The following is a 19,871-nucleotide window of genomic DNA, read 5'->3' on the forward strand; positions in this document are numbered from 1 at the left end:
ATTTTCTATCTATGTTGGCTATCTGTCTATCTGTGTGCAAGAGACATAGGCAATGAGTGCACTGTGGATCAGAAGACATGCACGTTTCACATTAATCACTGATTAAGGGGACAGAGGGTGTCAATGAGTAGCCAAAGTACAAACAGACCTTTGTTCCTGGGTTTACTTAAGTAGGCCTACGCTTCCCTGAATTCTCAATAAAACACACCTCTAGCATGGAACAGAAAGCAGAAAAATATGGTTAAATTAGACCCTAAAATAGGGTTGTCATTTTATAAGAATACCTGGATGTTATTTACAATTTAAACCTACGCATTCCAAAAAATTGTAAAGTTTCCAAATCATGTGGTTCACATAAAATCATGAAACTGTTGTCCCTACACAATCTCAATAAATTCAGCAGGCCTATCCTATCAACATGAGGCTACTGTCAATAACTAGTCGATAGACAATCAATACAGTCAATACAACCCATCAGACCGATGCAGGAGAACTCTAAAGGTCATTTATTCAGCAACTTTCTACACAGTATATGTTACATGTTACAGGTAGGCTTATGCCTACACGTTTACACTGAGCAAATATTATATTTCATAAGGTATGAAATGGAAATAGATCGCAGAATTGACCGTAAAGTACATAAAAACATTACACAATCCTTCCTTTTTATATAATTATTTAGTTTTGAAAGAGGAGAACTAACCTGTTGCAATCGGGAGAACCGGGTGAGGTAGGGGGAGGAGTAACTGCGACTATATACACATTTATTCTAGCGCCATCTGATGGCAAGTAGCGCTAAATAATCAGGAAATCGAAAGAAAAAAAACTGTAAGAAATTATTTTTATTTGACAAGTGATAGCATCTCGAAACACTAGTGTTCAAAACACTGTGCAGCAGATATATTTTGCTAACATGATATATAAGTCTCATAATACAAGCTGCTTAATATGTAACTCTGTGCCTAGATTAAATTGTAAATTGTGCATGTGTAGATGTGCATGTGCATGTGTTTTCTATCCAGAAAGTGTGTGTATGCATGTGTGTGTGTGTGTGTGTGTGTGTGTGTGTTAATGTGTGTGTTAATGTGTGTATTCGTGTGTGTGTGTGTGTGTGTGTGTGTGTGTGTGTGCTTGCGTGTGTGTGTGTCAGAGGCTGGTAAACGTGATCTGTGGGGGCGTCTCGGGCTGCAGGATGAGGGTGTAGGTGGTCTTGATGTCTGCTGTAGAAGACACACTGAGACGGAAGTTCAGCAGGATCTAGAGGAGAGGAGAGGAGAGGAGGGAGTGAAGGGTGGGTCGGAGAGAGGACAGAGGGTGGGAGGAGTGAGATGAGGCGGAGGGAGGCAGGGAGGGAGGGAGGGAGGGAAGGGGGAGGGAGGGAAGGGGGTGAGTAGTGAGAAGAGGAACGTCAACGCCGGGTAATTTCGGTATCATTTCATGGTAGCAGTCACTTCCTCTAATCCTTCAATAAGTATCCATCCCATAATAACCCTGCAGTAATTCCTCCCCTCCCACACTGATCTGGAATCATGCTTTCTTTCCCCCCTCCAGACCATCTCTCTGTCTGCCTCCCTCCCTTTGGCTTCGCCTCTTATCAGTGTCTGTCTGAAGGCCTCCAGCTCACCCCACGCTCTGTCTGTCTGTCTGTCTGTCTGTCTGTCTGTCTGTCTGTCTGTCTGCTCCACTCACGTGCATGAGGAACAGCTGCATCTCGTTCTCTGCGATCCTCCTGCCCACGCACTGCCTGGCGCCAAAGCCGAACGCCAGCGACCTGAACCCCGCGCCCTCTCCCCCCCCCGTCTCCCCCGGGGGTCTCTCGCCCCCGCCCCCTCGGGCCCACCGGGTGGGGTCGAAGCGCTCGGGCTCCTGGAAGATCTGGGGGCTCCTGCCCAGGGGGTAGAGGCACGCTTGCACCATGGTCTGGCCCGGAGAGAGGCACACAGGGCAATGGTGCATTATGGGTACAGACACACACAGTCTGTGTGTGTCTGTCTGTGTGGCCAACTAGGTCACCAATGTAAACTCATATCATTAATCTTTGGAAGCTTAGGCCATATCCATAAAAATGTGGTTAGAGGACTGCGGTTGGGGGGATTACTAAAGAAGGAAGCCAAAAGATGTCTGTATCAGCCACCATAGGTAGCATGAGAATCTGGAGGCAAAGATGTTTTGTTTATCCTTAAGTGTTCTGTGTTTAATAACTTAATTCATGTAGGCCTTGAAAAGGCTTGTAGCTTGATGAACCTGTCACATTATCAGTATTTCTTCCCAAAATGTTTGGATCTTTTTTTCCCCTCTTTGTAAATGTGGATCCAAATAAAAGCATTTAAATGTGTGTGTGTGTGTGTGTGTGTGTGTGTGTGTGTGTGTGTGTGTGTGTGTGTGTGTGTGTGTGTGTGTGTGTGTGTGTTAGTGTGCATTTGTGTGTGCCTGTGTGTGTGCGTGTGCGTGATTGGGGACAGGGGTCTGAATTAACTCACCCCAGCAGGTATGTGGTAGTTCTGTAGAACAATGTCTTGGATTGGATAGCGCTGCACTGTGATCCCCACTGGGTACAGCCTGTGACAGAGAGATGTCATCATGGTCAACAGCACACTCTGGTCACGGATCACCGGCAATCCATACCTCAAAAACTCCTACTTTTGGTCAGAGCTGGATATATTTGTCAAACTTTAGTGATCCCTGAAAAAAAAAAAGATGATGATTATGATTTGATTTCTCTTCCTCTTTCCTACAGGTACGTGAAGGGTGAGAACACAGAGTGCATGCTGGGAGCGCCATCCAATTATCACCTGGAAAGACTGCTGTTCATTGTTGTTGAGGAATTATAAGGATTTAAGAAGATGCTAACAAGATTAAGCCCACTCAGGATCAGGGATTATTTGGTTAATTTGTGTAAGAGAAGTACATGCAACATTCTGTGGTTCTCTGAGGGGGGCCAGAGAGGAGAAGTACAGAGGAAAAACACAGTCAACAGGGAGTTTTTTTGGTTGAAACTGTTATGAATGACACTGAATTATTGTTTATGCTTACTGAGATCTGTGTGGACGAACCGAGAGACCTCATCCAGCCAATCAGAGCTTTGAGCTCAGGCGTGTGAGTGAGTGGTGTTTAGGGGGAGAGTGTTTAGTTATGTTGTATGATGCACTATAGAGGTGTGTATCGTTAAAGGGAGTTGTGGGAATTGTTCAAGTGAATATAATGTAGAATATGTATGATAGGTTAAGATCTGGTTATTCCTCCAGTCGGCTTCTGGTTGGACTTTGTATAGATAGAAGTCAGTGGCACAGACACACATGATAAGGTCATGGGTTGGTTAGTGTCTCTTAACCTGTATCGAGCCAATGGCTGCATCACATATAGAAGGCAATCAGACATTTCATCTTCTATCTTCTCCTTCTAACGTTTTAATTTATTTCAGCAAATTAATATATCTTATCACCATCATTTATTATTTGAAAGCAATATAACATAGCATGGCTGATGAAGAGCGGGTTATACGATTGCTCGATGCATTTCATACGTTCTTACACTTATGGTGGAACAGCCTACCGGAGGATTTCCTTGACGGTGCCCTTCAGAAGGGGCGCCCCCTGCAGGGCCTTCCCGGGATCTCCCCCCGCCACGGCCCAGGACTCTCTCACCTGCTGCCTCACCGCCTCCTGCACCTGGGGGTTACGGCCCAGCTCGAACAGACCGAACTGTAGGGGCACCGCGGTCTGAGGGACAGGAGGGTGGTTCGATACTGTTAGGGAAGATCTCACCTCCGTGAGGAAAGAAGAGGAAAGAGGTCTACTCCCGTCTGTTTCCTCTTGTTGTTTCATCCCCCGTTCCTCCTCCCTCATCTCCAAGCACACACAGTCTTCTCTTCCTCTCACTACTCATCTCTGTCCATCTCTGGAAGAGGACTGGTGGATTGCATAATGAAACCTTAAGCCTATATCATTCATTCAGGTAGTTTAGCTTAGCTAGGAAATACTGGGGTTAGAAAGCCAGTCAGTGCTGCCAATTCAATACACTTTGGCAGTAAGCATCCTCTGATCTGATGCCTCGAGGGCTATTCATTTATCGTCCAAAGTAGAGCCACTCGGTGGTGGAATAGGGACACCTGACATTATTGACATTGACCATGATGAAAGCAGGTACTCAGACTGACACAGGATACAGAATAGGGCCCTCAAAGCGCTAGACACGGCCCTGCTTTCACACCACCCGGTTCCTCTCAGCTGGAATCCGCGCTATTAAGACACCCACGCACCGTGTCCACACCTCCGGCCATTAGCTCGGTAACGTTGGCTTTGATGAGATCCAGAGACAGCTGTCCTTTCTCCATCAGCTGGCCCAGTACCCCAGTGTACTGGCCCCCCGCCGCCCCCGCTTTAGAGCTTCCATCGGTCGGGGAGGACAGCCGCTGGCACCCCTTCTGGATCCTGGCCTCCGCTGTAAAACGCAGAACAACGCGGAGGGAGAATTGTTGGAGAATTGTTGGAAGAGGGATTCGCAAACAAACAAAAACAATTCACGAAATAACGTGGAAAAACAAGTTGCGTAAACAGGGGATAAGGAATACATTATACTAATCTGATTATAATTATATGCTTCACAATAAAACCAGATCAACGTGTGCTTCCCTCACCGTGGCTGAAGATGTGGTCCCATGCAGTGGCGTGCTGTGTCCACAAAGGAGCGCCAATGCGCGATAGAAGCCGAGGGGGCAGATACAGTAGCGGAGGCGTGGTGGACAGCATTCTCTCCACGGCCCAGATGAACCTCTGGGACTCCTGGGAGGGCGAGGAGGAGAACAGGCCGATGCGCTCCCCGTAGATCACATGACAGCTGGCTACAGGTCCGTTCAGGTGACACAGGGGTGGGGGAATAGTGTGGTTTCAGCGTGAGATGACTTATGTTTTACATTATAACAAAAAATGAATATAAAAAACATACGTAACAGACAACACCCAACATTCAGTAAGCAAACGTATCGACAAATAACAAATACAATTCGTATGCTAAATGGTGTTGGTTTTGTGGTCATCTTGAAGAGAATCAATGGACTAGTGTGCACAGCCTGTCCTCCAGAGTGGAGAGGATTTAAGGTATTCCAGGCGCCGTCTTCCATCCAACATGTGTTGTATTAGCGAGGCATCGGTGCGCTGGCTAGGGTTTCACATCCCGGCTATTTCTACCCAGGCTTAGCACCTGGCTCCTTGAGCTGAAGAGAAATTCATCAGCAGCACCGTGACTCCCAAGTCCTCAGCCAACCTTCACCGCCTCCGCCCCGGGAACTTACGCCAGCGCCAAAGAGCGGGGAATGGTGTGAAGCGCACACAAATACAAACATTTGCAGCAACTCGTAAATACACTTGCATGCGCTCACCTTCGTACACGCACAACACACACACACACACACACACACACACACACACACACACACACACACACACACACACACACACACACACACACACACCACACACACGAACAAAGGCAGACCACAGGGAGATGTGCAAATAGCGTCGCAGAAAGTGGCCCAAACTTTCACACCTCTGCGTGCGGGCACATTTCCCCCACACCACTTCAAAGAGCCCTGTCTGTCTGGACGAATGGGGAGGCTCGCTAGCTGCCCTGCTGCTGCGGGTGAATGCCTCTCTCTATTTTTACAGATAAACAATGCGTGACCCGGTGTGTACACAAGACACACATGACAAACATAAACACACCAGGAAATACTGAATTCTTCTGCTGTGCATGAGGAGGTTGTAAACATTCAGAGTAGTGTTATGTTATGTCGGTGTGTGTGTGTGTGTGTGTGTGTGTGTGTGTGTGTGTCCTCAGTGTCCCATATTCTTTACCAATCTTGTCTTTTAATGCAATATAATGGAATACAAGTACAAGGCGGAGAAGGGGCTCTTTGTCAGCACATCCAAGCACACAAAGACGCACAAAGACGCATACTATAACCACCCCAACCACACACACACACACACACACACACACACACACACACGGATGTATAGGACGGCACGGGGACCTTCCAGGGCGAAGCGGAAGAGGTCGGGGCTGGGGTCGAGGGTCAGGCTACGGCCGGCCCCCCGCTCCACGCGGGACCGCAGCATGCGGCTGAAGTCCCCCGCCACCTGGTCCAGCAGCGGCAGGAAGCGCTGCACCGCGCCCGCCATCATGATCTCCCTGTTCAGCAGCAGGCGGTCCGAACGCCACTCCTCTCCGTTCCTTCCGTAGCAGGGGGGAGGAGGGGGGGAGGAGGGGGGGGAGGTAAAGGGGAGGAGGAGGAGGAGGAGGAGGGGGAGGCGGAGTTGGGAGGAGGAGGAGGGGGAGGAGGAGGTGGAGGAGGGAGGAGGAGGAGGTGGAGGAGGAGGAGGGAGGAGGAGGGGAAGGTAAAGGGGAGGAGGAGGAGGAGGGGGAGGAGGAGGTGGAGGAAGGGAGGAGGAGGGGGAGGTTAGGGGGAATGGAAGAAGCCAAACATTCTGCAGGTGTTTAACGGCTGACACACTGGGCTGAACACACACACACACACCTGCACACCCTCACACACACACACACAGAGCTACAGGGCGGGGCCCTACTTGAGGAAGACGCCCTTCTGGAGGCGGCGTTCCTCGCGGTGCGTGGCCCAGGGCTGTAGCGTCATGCGGCGGGGGTGCAGTCCCTCGGCGCGGAACAGCTCCCCGATGTCGGCGGGCATCATGATGTTGACGCTGCTCTGGCCGCCCAGGTGCTCCCTGACACAACACACACTCAGGGTCACACACAACCGCCGCCCCCCCCCCCCCGTGGATATTAATGACACACTAGGACCGGTGCTGCAGCAGACACCAGTGAGAGGTGGGGATGGTGGAGTCCGGAACGCGTGAACTCATGTCCTCCCGAGGCGTTATTATGGCGTACCGAAGGGAAAGAGGGACTAAATCGTGATTTATTTGATTGATTTATGAGTCAATTAATTACAATTTAAATTCTCCAGTCCCTAGTCCTGTTGATGTCTGCATACAGTTCAGTGTGTGATCTGGAGTTATCAGCCTATAGTGTTTTTTTTCAGCCAATATCAATCTATAGTTTATATTCTGAAAGTAGTTGAGCATATAGTGTAAATCTGCCTCTTGTTTACTGAATTATATGCAGATAAGGATTATACAATCTATGGTCTATATCAAGTCAGCCATGGAGTCTCTAATCGAAACCTGCCCGTAGTTGTGTTGATGGGCTTTAGTTGATTTCCACTATACCAGTTAGTTAACTAGTGGCTTAACTGGTCCACCCTCAAGGCCCACATGGGTCGTTAGTCATTACCTCACAACCCCAAAAAAAATCAAAAATCAATATCGAATGACCCATATTGCAGTAATCAACAATGCGGTCAACACCTGGGGCTAAACTCATAGCAGAGTAAGCCGTTGAAACGTGAATTAAATTCGAAACATTAGTTCATTCATGGGCTTCTTCCTAACGATCATGGTAGGGCATATGCTCTGTGACCCGCTCAAAATGCCCTGCGGGTACACGACCCACCAGTGGAGAATCCCTGGTCTAGTCTATAGTCACCAGCTCCTCTGTGAGCCCCAGGCCGTGTCGTACCTGTAGATGGGTCCCAGGCTGTTGAAGGTCCTCTCCATGTGCTTATGCAGCAGATTGAAGCGGCCCTCCTTCCAGAAGCGCAGCAGGTTCAGCCAGCCGCTCCTGCCCGTGTGAGGGATCTCCTTGAAGGCTCGCACCCCTGCGCTCTTCTTCCCTCCCGTCTGCTCCTCGCTCCGGGTCTGGCTGCTCTTCCTGCCCTCCGCCCGTCCCACGCCCACCACCGCCGTCGCCGCCGTCCTGGTCCTCCCAGCCATGGCTGCAGCCGCCGGGGTACAGAGTGCTTTGCGGGAGGCCAGACCCCCCGGACGCCCGCTGGAAGCCCACCTCCCTGGCAGCCGGCCGCACGCAGCCAGGTGGCGGGACATGTTCAGCATGGTTCCACCCAACAGGTGCATCTGTGACTCCAGCTCTCAGCACCAGAGCCTCCTGCTGCCCCCTCCTTCTGCTGGCTCTCCTCTCCTCTCACCCCTAGCCGTCCTCCAGGGCCGATCCCGTCCTGATAGAGCCGGCTGATTTATGGATCTGATGGGGAAGGTTCAAGGGAAGCAACAACACAGCCCAAAGAGAGCTGAATCTGTGATGAGCGTACAGACGCACACACACACACACGCGCACATGCGCGCAAACATACACACACACACGCACACATGACGTAGGCACGTGCGCGCACACACACACACACACACACACAAACACACAGATACACATACACAAGCACGCGTGGATGCTCAAACACACATCCTTACTCTGTTACAAGTAACTGCTACAACACAAGGAGAAATGAACACCAAAATGCAAAGCAAAAGCAATTTATTACAAAACGGCTCTTCTTAAAAAGAGGAGACCTGCATGATCATATTAGGAGTTACAATCTTCAATAGTCAACCTCACAACGTGCTTAGGATTGATGAAAGTACAAAAACTTGAATGAATACAAACATAAATGAAACGTGTACATTTAATAGTGAGTACGTGACAATGCATAAAACACATCTTAAAAACCAACATATACAAATACCTAATGATCAAATATAACACCGTGCATTTAACACATATTAAAAATTAATTAAGAATTACTTATTTAAAGTATTCAAAAAGCACATGAATCATGGACGTGTCAAATCCGATTCACGTAAAGCATCCAGCCGTCGGGCGAGCTGCGTATGACTTCATGGTCTTTGTCCCGTGTGGAGTTGTAGTGGTCCCCCGTCCACGACCAGCACAGTGACAGACCACCTCCCCATCACATGACTTGGCACGCGTCCCCATTGGCTGTCCTAGGGGTGGGAGCGTGGCTGCGTCTGGCCCCTGGGCCCGCCCCCCTGCCGAAGCCGAGGCCTTGGAACGCCTTCGATAGGTTGAATCCGTCGTCCTTGCTCTTACTGTCGGAATGAACTATTTTCGCCAGCTCGCGGGGGAGAGCTATTTTACCCCCAAACGGCCTCAAATGGTCCGTGTCCTTGGAGCTCTAATTGGGAATAAGAAAAAAGAGATGAACTGCAAGAACACACACACACACACACACACACACACACACACACACACACACACAAGAGTTCATATTGTGTTTGGAGCGCTGGTTCATGATTTTCCTCTCTGTGTTTTTCCTTGGGACTATATTTCTGGACAGGACAGTGAAGACAAGAGTGTTGAAAGTGAGAGGGAATGAAGTGTAGCATAGGTCTCAAAGGTCGGGAATTTAAGCTGGGCCACTATAAAAAAAGAATGGATTAAATATACAAAAAATAATAATAATAATAATAATGACGTGAATCACTTGAGAAGAGCCATCCCCTCACCCTGGCCAGCTGGTACTTCCGCCTGTAGTGAGCCCGCAGAGCGGCCCTCTCTGCGTTCTTCTGAGCATTCAGAGTCTCGCGCGGCTTTCTGTGGATGAACAAGAAACAGTGAGCAGTGAGCACACAAAGACATCAGACGTTCTGCATCACCCACAGTGAGGAACGCACAGCCGGTTCAAACGGATCACAACTAACAAGAGAGCTCATTGTGGTTTGAAATATATTTCTACTTTATTAACAGATCATGAGTCGGCCGTATGATGGAAACAAGTATTTGTTTTCAGTGTAGCACGGTGGTGGTGGTGGTGGTGGGGTTTGATTGGTTGGGTCTGGACACATTTGAACTTGCCTCTCCGTGTCCAGGCCGGGCTGGTGGTGGGAGCGGGGAGCCGCCGTCTCCCTGGGGCGAGGGGCAGCCTGAGGAGGCGCACCTCTGCCTGGACGTCTACGCGCTGATCTCACGCCTCCCCCTCTTGCTCCTGCTCCTGCTCCTGCTCCTCCCCTGCCGCCTCCTCTGCTCCTCCTTTGCCTGTGGTTGACCGTCACCTCCTTCTCCCTCTCGCCCGACACACAGCTGGTCAGCTTCCTGATGGGCCCCCTCAGGGTCTTCCTCACCACAGAGTCCATGATGATGCGCACGTGTGTGTGTGTGTGTGTGTGTGAGTGTGAGTGTGAGTGTGTGTGTGTGTGTGTGTGTGTGTGTGCGTGTGACAGACTTCCACCGCCCTGTTCGGTTTGGAGGAGCTGGATCAGCAGATAGAGCTAATCTGCTGCCCTCATGTTGTCATCGTGCGCTGAGCCTGGGGGACAGAGGCATTGGGCAGTGGTAATTAAGAGGTGGAGACAGGGCCAAGGGCAGGGGTATGATGCAGTCCGACAAGGCCCACCACACACACCGCCACACGCAGACGGGGCGCGGGGGGGGGCGAGCACCGTCACGCTGGGCGGGGAGGTCACCGTGCTCACCAGATAAAGGTGTTTGTTCGTCGCTTTGTGGTCGTGATTTATCAACACAAAGACAAGGGAGGAGCAGAGCCACCGGCAGGACAAGATAAGGAGGGAAGACAGATGGACAGGAGGGAACAAAGTAAAAGAGGGAAAATGGAAAATCAAAAATGAGAAGAAGAAAAAATACAAAGCAGAGAGTGAAGGAATGTGGAGGAGCGAAAGAGAAGTGGAATGGGGAGTGTTGTGGGGTGTTGTGACGGACATGACAAGCTATTTGTTCAAGCCATTCATCCCTGCTGTCCCCCCCCCCCCCACACACACACACACACACATAACTCAAGCCACTAGAGTTTGACCATTCACACACAAACACACACCCATGTAGTCGAGGCTGGTCTTACCAGGTCTGGTGTGTGGGCCCCAAGGCAGATCCTACAGGATCCAGGCGGATGGCTGGTAGCTGCAAACGTCCCAGTCCAGATCTAGAAGCTACCTCCAGGAACTCCGTTCCCTCAGGCCAACGGACCGTCTTCTAGTCTTATGGATTTAGGTTCCCGTCTGCCTTCACCTCCTCTACCCCCCCCCCCCCCCCCCTGCCAATACAGATTAGCTCCTCCGGCCTAATGAGCTGGAATCCTGTTAGCACAGGGAGAGCGTGCCCCCGCTGTGTTACATGGGGAAGGATGACGGCATGTTGTGTGGTATGGTTGTGTGTGACATGGGTCAGTGTACAAATTGGACTATATATATATATATATATATACACAGCCTATATATTAGGGTTGTATATATGTTACAAACGGCACATTTGTTCGTCACATAAACAATTTTGAAAACCTTTCAAGGCCTTTTCAGGGTTTCTTTCAGTTCCCCTGAGTTCCCCTGAGTTCCTGTGAGTTCCCCTGAGTTCCTGTGAGCTCCTGTGAGTTCCTCTGAGTTCCCCTGAGATCCCCTGAGCTCCCCTGAGTTCCCCTGAGTTCCCCTGAGCTCCCCTGAGTTCCCCTGAGTTCCCCTGAGCTCCCCTGAGCTCCCCTGAGTTCCCCTGAGCTCCTCTGGGCCCTGCAGACAGCGAGGCGTGCAGCCAGACAGAGAAGTGGACACTGACGCTTGTGGTCGGCTAGTTCAAACACGGAGCTGAGAACCAGGAACAGAAGAGACACTGTGGCCCAGGAGGGGGAACAAAGAATACACAACTAAGTCTGGAAGCACACGATAAAAATAATCACGATGAATAGAAGGGCCGTTTGATATTTTAAGCCTCACCCAGTAAAAGCGCCGCAGCAAGAGGTCTCCGTGTTGACCAGCCGCGATGAGACCAGACATAAAGTCAGTCGTTAAAGTCTATTTAGGGTGTGTGGGAATGGGGGTGGACATTTTTACGGCCTTCATTCACCTCCTCTGATGAGAGTCAGTTTATGTATTCCTGTCGTTCCAGAAATATATCAATTGAAAGACGGGGATGACGAGAGGAGGGGAGAAAGAGGTGCAGACCAGGTATAGGGAAGGATAAGGATATAGAGAGAAATAGTCATCTCTTCTGCCTATGGGCCTTATTGACCTAGCAGCCATCCTGGCTCTAAACGCTATAGCTGGGTGGTTGAACTGAAGGCGAAATCTTGCTTTAATCAATAAGGCCCGTTCTCTGCTCAATTGCAGGCAGGTGTGAGATAACCAGGACAGGTAGCAGGACTGCACTGCTGCCTCTGTTGCTAACCACAAGCCACGACACGGCCCCCAAGAGACGACCCCCATGCTATTAACCCCAGACACAGCATGAGCCCCGTTAAAGGGCCCACTGTGAAGGGACTGAAGTGTGTGTAGTGGCCCGGCAGTGTGCGTGAGACAGAAACACCTGGAGCATCATGAACTGCGGTTAAGAGAATGTCATGGCCACTCTCCTTCATCCCCGGCCACAAAAACATGCATCTCCTCCCACCGCATACTCTGGTTACATTGATTCAGTTCTCCGGGACATCTCCGTCCCCACCCCCCCCCCCCCCCTCTGTCTACGGCCATGCCCTGGTTTGTGTGTTCATAAACACCTACACACACATGCACGCATGAGGGCACACACTTGCACAATGCAACAATTTCAACAGTGTCCGCAGCGGGCCCCTCCACAGCTTACAGCCTTGGTTTGTGACAGGTGAGGACACATTAATGGCTTAACAAGATCACCCTCGCACAAACTACCCCTTCCCTGTCTCCACGCCAAATAACTCCCTCCCACAACATCTCCGGGGTCGGTTTACTGCGCGACCACAGCAGCAGCAGAGCTCCCCAGCGGCGGATTGGGATACCGTGGTGAACTGATACTGCTGGGTTGATAAGTCAGGTAAGATGCAAAAAAAAAAGTGGAAGGAAATCAAATTAATTCAGTTCTTTTCAAACATAAAATGAAAATCTGCAGTTGCAGTCCTCAATCGAAAGCACAAGAGTGTAATATAAATAAAAAAGGCTTGATACAAGATAAGTGGCAATGGTGTGTCTGTGTGTGTGTGTGTGTGCGTGTGTGTGTGCGTGTGTGTGTGTGTGTGTGTGTGTGTGTGTGTGTGTGTGTGTGTGTGTGTGTGTGTGTGTGTTTGTGTGTGAAAGCAAGTTGTTAGTTGGTTAATCCCAATTAAGGGATTCAATGTTTGGCACGTGAAACATGGACATTGATCCCATACCCACCTCCCCCCCCCCCCCCCCCCCCCCCCCCCCACCCCCCCACCCCCCCCCCCACACCTATTAATGTCAAGTTAATCACCATGATTTCGCTCACAAGTAGACCTACATATGACTACACACAAGGGGTTCAAGTGAGCGTATTTCACACTTACTAACAAACACTCAAACGTATGTGTGTGTGTGCACACACACACACACACATACATGGAAATGGAAACTGTAATTTATATTTTCTTCTACAAAGACAAAATAATTAATGTTTTCATACCACAGTATTTTTGAATACATTTTATTTTCTGATTGGTCAATAACGCTCCAAACGTGTGTATTATTTTTTAATAATGGGACATGTCTGCCTTTTAACCGTAAAAAATCAATGCGCTACAAATCCAACATTTACCACTAGCAAAGTCGATAGAAACCGATAACGTTATACATGAAAGTGAGCAATGTCTTACATTGTTGGTAACTGTCATTGGAACGGTCATTGGAGAGGAGAGTTATTGTGCGGTGGTGAGCAATCCACTCCTGTCGTTATTATCTCCAATAACGGGACTCTCGGTTGTGATTCATCCCTTACATGGTCTCAATTATATGTAGCTCAATTACAATTCATTCTGCTCAACTACATTACCGGTCGCTGAAAGTGAAAGTAAAATACAACAACCGAACAGCAAAGAGCTCTATAGAATATAATAATGGCAACCAAATGCATGTTTTGGGTCTGGTATTTGTAACACAATTTAAAAATAAAGCCCTTCAACTCTATAAAACCAGATACACTCCCCTACCTTCCCTCTGTTCTAACTTCATCCATGCTCATTAACACCTGCACATTTTGGTTTTAGTGTGGGGTTAATTTTAGTTTCACAAACACACACACACACACATACACACAGACAGACACACAGACACACACACACACACACATCACACACATCACACACACAGACACACACACACACACACACACGCTGTCGGCATTCACACACATAACTGGTCTTCCCCTCTGGCCAGGCGGAGTAGAGAGACATAGTGGTGGAGATGTGTGGCGGTTCTCCCTCTTAGCTGCATTCTACCTAGAGCCCTGCCAAGAGACAGGCTTTGGAGCACCACGGCACGGTGTATAGAGACCCCCGCAGACCACTCAATGGATGCAGGGATGGTCTTATACGTAAAAACATCACAATAGTTCATTTTATAAAACAGCTAAGAAATCATTGAATAAAAAATATACACAGGAAACAGGTGCAATACTACAAAAGCTTGAGAAGGCTTTGTTGAATAATGGCCTTCCATTCTTTACTTTATCTCTTTGGCATTGATGTGACGGGTAACAGATGCTTATCACACTGAAATGTGGATATCCCTACACTGGTAACAGGCAAGAATACCTGACTATTCAACACCACTGGGCCTCTCTGATTGGCTGGAGATACTGTCAATCAAAGACGTGGGGAGAATCAAAGTCACTCTCATTGACAGCGCGGGTTTACCTTTTCCTAAACAATATCCAAACAAAACCTCACGCCCTGTGACGAGACGATGCATGTCACGGCATTGGTTTTGAACTGAAAGCAGCTAAAGCAGAGCAGCAACCCGAGGGTTTCTCAGAAGGAGACGCAGTACTTAATGGCGACCCCGGTCACTGATATAAATACAGCGCTTCCCACGGGACGCAGGGCTCCGCCCCCTGGGCCTCCGGGGGGCGTGTGTCGGGGAGGGGAGGAGGGGCGACCACCGCTCCCTCCCACAACTGGCTGTATCGCTTCTGAGGGACGGGGGGGAGGAAGAAGGGGTGAGACAGAGCGGAGGAGAGGGAGAGGCGGTCGGAGGGCTCGTACTGCAGCATCTTCTCCAGCAGGTCCAGCAGCTGGTAGTGGTCCATGGCCTTGGCCTTCAGGTAGCTCTGGAGGACAGGTGGAGAGGAGAGGCTGTGAGTCAGCTTCACATGCAGTAGATCTGCCAATGTCTCCTAATATCCCTGTGTGAGTGTGGGGATGTGGGGGGGGGGGGGGGGGGGGGGCTGAGATGCGGGGGGTAGGGGGGAGGAGCGATGGGAGGGGGGCGTGGCTCCAAGGCTGTGATGGGAACACCCCCCTTGATCAGTGCATTGACAACATCTGTCACTAACTCACCTGTCTTCCAGTCATCGTCCCCAGAGCCACTCCACCACACACACACACACAGAGCAGGACGGCCCCGCCTGGCCCCAGAGGCCACGCCCCCTCCTCCCACCGCCCCACACACACACACAGAGCAGGACGGCCCCGCCTGGCCCCAGAGGCCACGCCTCTCCCTGGCCTCACCCTCAAGGGTTTGCATCGGGTCTGGACGTACAGTCCGGCCCTGGAGTGTTCGTTCCAGTCCAGACGTCCATGGCAGAAATACTTCTGCTTTCTGGGAAAGAAATAACAAGGCGTTAATAGGAGTACAGGATTTAGGGTTTAGTATTTTTTTTGGTGTGTTCGAAGTGTGTGTGGGATCCGCTCCGCACTGGTTAGATTCACTGGTCGATACACTGGTAGAGGCACTGGTAGAGGCACTGGTAGATGCACTGGTAGATGCACTGGTGGACACACAGCAGTCTGCCGAAAGTGGCACTCAAACGTTTAAGCCCTTAAATGTACACACATTGTGTGTGTGTGTGTGTGTGTGTGTGTGTGTGTGTGTGTGTGTGTGTGTGTGTGCGTGTGTGTGCGCACATTGCGCACACGTCACCTGCTCAAGCGGACCATCCTCTGGGGGAGGGGTCCCTGTAGTCGCTGCATCATGGCCAGGTGCTCCTTGTTGTCGTGAGTCTTAAAAAGAAACCATCCACGCAGTGGGAGAGGGTCAGTAACGCGGCAGCAGTGGTGAGAGGATGCCCAATAGAACGCGCTAGACGCGACCCCGACACAACGCACGTCCCCCAGCCAGACGGACGGACTCTAAAGCCGGGGGGCTTCACCTGGAACAGCGTAGCGCCCACGTAGTACTCCAGCAGGATGCAGCCGATGCTCCACACGTCACAGGGGTGGCCCCAGCCCAGCTCTGTGGTGGTGGGGGGGGGGGGGGGGGGGTCGAGGGAGGACAAGGGAGTGTAAGAGAGACCAGGAGGAGTGGGGAGGGGAGGGAACAGTAGGAGTAGACCGAGGGAGGAATGAGGAGGAAGGGGGAGGACGGGGGGAGGACGGGGGGGGGAGGACGGGGGGGGAGGACGGGGGGGGTAACCAAAGCTTTTAAAAATAAGGGTGCTGAGGGCTGACATTTGGCCCGGCTCTGTCAACATCTCTCACCGAGGATGACCTCGGGGGCGCGGTAGTGCCGCGTGGAGATGACGACGGAGTGGTGCTCGTGGTCGAAGGTGGCGCTGCCGAAGTCCACCAGGCGCACGGCGGTGTCCTTGATCCTCCTCTCGTCACACTTCTGCGTGGCGGAGGTGTTTACATATAAACGTTTAAATATAATGCATACAAAAAAAAACAAGGGAGGTCCTAAAATCTCCCTCTCTCTGTCTCTCTCTCGCTCGCTCGCTCTCTCTCTCCCTCTCACTCTCTCTCTCTCTCCCGCTCTCTTGCTCTCTCGCTCTCTCGCTCTCGCTCTCTCGCTCTCTCGCTCTCTCTCTCTCTCTCACCTTGACACTGTTGTATATGACGTTGTACTCAGAGTTAACAAAGAGGATGTTTTCTGGCTTTAAGTCTGTGTGAGTCAGCTGGTTGTCGTGCAGAACTGCAGTATATAGAGAGTGAAAGGAGTAGGGTGGGAGATAAAAAGAGGGACAAAAAGAGAAGTGTTAGGTGGGTCGGCCATCGCCATCCACTGGTCCAAGTTTGCCACGCAAATCACAAAATAACAAAGTTCAAAGTCGAATAAATACACAGACTGAGCTACAGTGTAAATATCTGGCATCATATAATAAAGTAGACATCATCTCAAATGTCTACATGACACTGAGCTTTTCAGTGTCATTTGGTCATTTGCTTGCGTCTGTTTATGAAACTCACAACGCCACACTCACACGGTAAACAAGGACCTGGGCGCCACACAGTTGAGCAGCGTTTGAATGAACAGCTGGTTGAATACCCAGGCCCAAGGACACTTAACACTATTTATATATATAACACACTTTCTAGGTCAGATTTTCTCTAATGCAATTCAAAGCAGCGAACCAGCAGGCTCAAATCTGGAAAACGAGCAGGCCCTCACCAAAGCCGAGGTGTGAAACCTCTCTGTAACACTAGATATGGCTGACCTACAGCCAGTAGCTTCTCAGTGCTGACATTGGTTCTCGGGGGGGTGTAAGCGACAAGGTGAGGTGAGGTTGGCACACACACATTTGACAGCGCTGCAGATCTGATGGGCCATCTGCCGGATCTGGTCGACGGGGTACGGCAGGAAGTTGTTCCTCTTCAGGAAGTCAAAGGTACTGAGCGACAGCAGCTCGAAGGAGATGCAGACGTGGCCGCCGTAGTTGAACCAGTCCAGCATCTGGACACACAAGCTGCAGGCGGAGGAGGAGGAGGAGGACGAGAAGGTGTGTGCGTGCGCGTGTGTGTGTGTGTGTGTGTGTGTGTGTGTGTGTGTGGGTGTGTGGGTGAACGACTGAAGATGTACAGGACGTTATGGGGGACATGGAGGTACAGAAGCCATCCACCACGCCACGACCTCTCCAGTGTGGTGGGTTCCACCGTGCACCACCACTCACTGTCTGTTGTGCGGGTCCTTCTGGCTGATGGTCTCCAGCACCGTGATCTCCAGCTTGGCCGCCTCTCTGTACTTCTGCAGGTTCTTGATGATCTTCAGTGCAGTGAGCGTCCCACCTCTATGTGCTCGGTCAATAAAAGAACGAAAGAGTAAAGGGATACATCTGAGTCACTTCATATTGTGTTAATCTCATTAATATGCATTTTAAAAGGGGACATATTATACCACCGGGTGTGAGTGTGATTTAGCCGTTACAAGCCGTTTGTGAACACGCCCACCTGTGATGTCAGAAGAAGCGGCACGTTTTCAAAACGGCTTGTAACGGCTAATCACTCTCACACCTGGTGGGATAATATGTCACCTTTAATATACATTTTAATTTGAACTGTATTAACAGAGGACGGGACATTACCGGCCGTTGTCCACACATTGCACCACCTTCCCAAAGGTTCCCTCTCCTAAGGTGTTGACGATCTCATCTGTGGAGATGGGAGAGATGCTGGCGAGGTTAAACGCGGTGCCACGGCTATGCATCCAAAGCAAGGCGTAAGGAGACTCACATCTGTCTTGGAGGACGTCCCCGGGCTTGTATATGAGGTGTCCGTTCTCTGTGTCCTTCCCCTTCTTGGCCTGTTTCTCCTCACTGCTTCTCCGCTGAGGCCGGGTGGAGGAGACAGGGAGAACGTCATAACACAGAGCGGAGAACGTCTGCTACCCCGTGACCCCTGAACCCAGGGTCTAGTACGGGGGGGCAAAGGTCAGCTGCTCAGTGGGGCTGACCTCCTGCTAACCATGCACCCAAACACTGGACATGTGCACAGTTACACGCACACACACACACACACACACACACACACACACACACACACACACACACACACACACACACACTCACATGTATGCACACACACACACACACACACACACACACACACACACACAATTGCAGAAAGACACATGGCCTTTATTAACGCTGTTTATGGGTTTATTTTGAGTTTATGAGTGTATACAGTCACTAAATGGGGTTAAGTGGTGGTCCAGGGGCTTCTAGTAAAGGGGGTTAATAAGAAATGTCAAGTGACTGCTGTTGGAGGCTCTGATTCCATCTGCATTCTGAGACTGTTATTAATATCAGAAGGCCTGAGGAGTGCTGAGGATGCACTTACTGCAGAACGGGACTGGCCAGAAGATACGGCAGATCTCACACAGTGCACGTGTGTGTGTGTTGCACTACACACACACACACACACACACACATGTTTACATATAAAGTAGTGTGTGTGTGTGGAGATAGAGGGAGAACACCTAACACACAAACCCACATCTAGGCAGCACATACACACAAACAACGCCAGCTTTACAAGCATGTAAACGGAGACCCGCACACGCTGGTTTATCGCCTGATTTAGTTTCCAGATACTTTGCCGAAAGTTGGAAACCAAATATGTTGATTAAATCAGTGAGGTAATGGCACTAAGCATAGTATGAAGTAAGCAGGAACTCAATCCAGGACGGATCTAAGATAAGATTGGTCACATTACACAGATGAGGACAGATGAAGTACAACCACAAACACACACACACACACACTTCTGAGAAGATGGAAATACTCACAGACAGGCAGAGGCAGATACAGTCCAGGAAGCCCTTGTACAGAGAAAGCATTTCTGTCTTCCCCATAACGCAGAGTCAGACAATGAGGTAGGCAGCAAGTGGGAGCGAGAGATAGTAACCAATGATAATGGAGAGAGGAGGAAGAGAGGAGACAAGTGAAGGAGACAGGCAGTGAGAAAGGGAGGGAAGGCAAGGTAAAGCTGTGGCAGCGACTGACAGCACGGGGAAGAGACAGAAGGAGAGGCACGAACAAAGCCAGCAGCACCCGGGTAGAAAACTGTAACGAGTGAGGGAAAAGGACTCTTGTGTCCCAGTGGAAAATATCTTGAGGTGAAGTCATCAGAAATATGAAGCAATTGATTTGAAGAGTGGAGTCAAAACAGTGGGCAAAATGAGGCTTGAGAGGCTCCAAAAAATAAGTGCCCTTCCAAGTCAGGCCGTAAAGCAGGTAAGCAAATGCAAGCGGAACAGAAAGTGCAGGGAATTAAAACGACAGACACACACACAAGCAAAACTGAGAGGGAAGCGAAGATCCACAGTGAGAGAGGGGAGAGAGAGAGG

At 50.2% G+C, this 19,871-nt stretch overlaps 3 protein-coding genes across 3 annotated transcripts; all 3 read right to left on the bottom strand.

Annotated features, from left to right (window-relative positions):
• Window positions 1–1,130: 1,130 nt before the first annotated feature.
• Window positions 1,131–7,988, bottom strand: cyp11c1 (cytochrome P450, family 11, subfamily C, polypeptide 1; the record flags this gene model as incomplete). The annotated part of the gene is made up of 9 exons (XM_084472140.1): window positions 1,131–1,257; window positions 1,690–1,920; window positions 2,481–2,559; window positions 3,553–3,719; window positions 4,259–4,440; window positions 4,637–4,840; window positions 6,032–6,231; window positions 6,585–6,740; window positions 7,594–7,988. 9 exons carry the CDS (start codon window positions 7,986–7,988, stop codon window positions 1,147–1,149), a joined length of 1,725 nt encoding a protein of 574 aa, XP_084328266.1. The 3' UTR covers window positions 1,131–1,146.
• A 400-nt stretch (window positions 7,989–8,388) lies between these two features.
• Window positions 8,389–10,624, bottom strand: LOC311351972 (uncharacterized protein). Its single transcript, XM_084472141.1, has 3 exons — window positions 9,742–10,624; window positions 9,393–9,480; window positions 8,389–9,061 (listed from the first exon to the last, which is right to left on the bottom strand). The coding sequence occupies exons 1-3, from the start codon at window positions 10,017–10,019 to the stop codon at window positions 8,837–8,839; spliced, it is 591 nt and encodes a 196-aa protein (XP_084328267.1). The 5' UTR covers window positions 10,020–10,624; the 3' UTR covers window positions 8,389–8,836.
• A 2,645-nt stretch (window positions 10,625–13,269) lies between these two features.
• Window positions 13,270–19,834, bottom strand: LOC311351414 (dual specificity protein kinase CLK2-like). Its single transcript, XM_084471552.1, has 11 exons — window positions 19,311–19,834; window positions 18,257–18,350; window positions 18,109–18,175; window positions 17,698–17,814; window positions 17,327–17,493; window positions 16,627–16,721; window positions 16,289–16,418; window positions 15,961–16,043; window positions 15,732–15,811; window positions 15,320–15,410; window positions 13,270–14,919 (listed from the first exon to the last, which is right to left on the bottom strand). Exons 1-11 carry the CDS (start codon window positions 19,374–19,376, stop codon window positions 14,656–14,658), a joined length of 1,254 nt encoding a protein of 417 aa, XP_084327678.1. The 5' UTR covers window positions 19,377–19,834; the 3' UTR covers window positions 13,270–14,655.
• Between the last annotated feature and the right edge of the window lie 37 nt (window positions 19,835–19,871).

The sequence above is a fragment of the Micromesistius poutassou genome (assembly GCF_964030765.1).
Source record: "Micromesistius poutassou genome assembly, chromosome: 8".
NCBI classification, from domain to species: domain Eukaryota; kingdom Metazoa; phylum Chordata; class Actinopteri; order Gadiformes; family Gadidae; genus Micromesistius; species Micromesistius poutassou.

What these genes read in the sequence shown, in the direction of transcription:
- LOC311351414 (XM_084471552.1), bottom strand. Translation starts at nt 19,376, where the DNA reads ATGGGGAAGACAGAAATGCTTTCTCTGTACAAGGGCTTCCTGGACTGT. An exon ending in GATCTGCAGCGCTGTCAAAT is followed by an intron (nt 16,722 to 17,326) that starts GTGTGTGTGCCA and finishes TATATACTGCAG; the next exon opens with TTCTGCACGACAACCAGCTG. An exon ending in CGCCCCCGAGGTCATCCTCG is followed by an intron (nt 16,044 to 16,288) that starts GTGAGAGATGTT and finishes CCACCACCACAG; the next exon opens with AGCTGGGCTGGGGCCACCCC.
- LOC311351972 (XM_084472141.1), bottom strand. Translation starts at nt 10,019, where the DNA reads ATGGACTCTGTGGTGAGGAAGACCCTGAGGGGGCCCATCAGGAAGCTG. An exon ending in CCCGGCCTGGACACGGAGAG is followed by an intron (nt 9,481 to 9,741) that starts GCAAGTTCAAAT and finishes GTTCATCCACAG; the next exon opens with AAAGCCGCGCGAGACTCTGA. An exon ending in GGAAGTACCAGCTGGCCAGG is followed by an intron (nt 9,062 to 9,392) that starts GTGAGGGGATGG and finishes ATTCCCAATTAG; the next exon opens with AGCTCCAAGGACACGGACCA.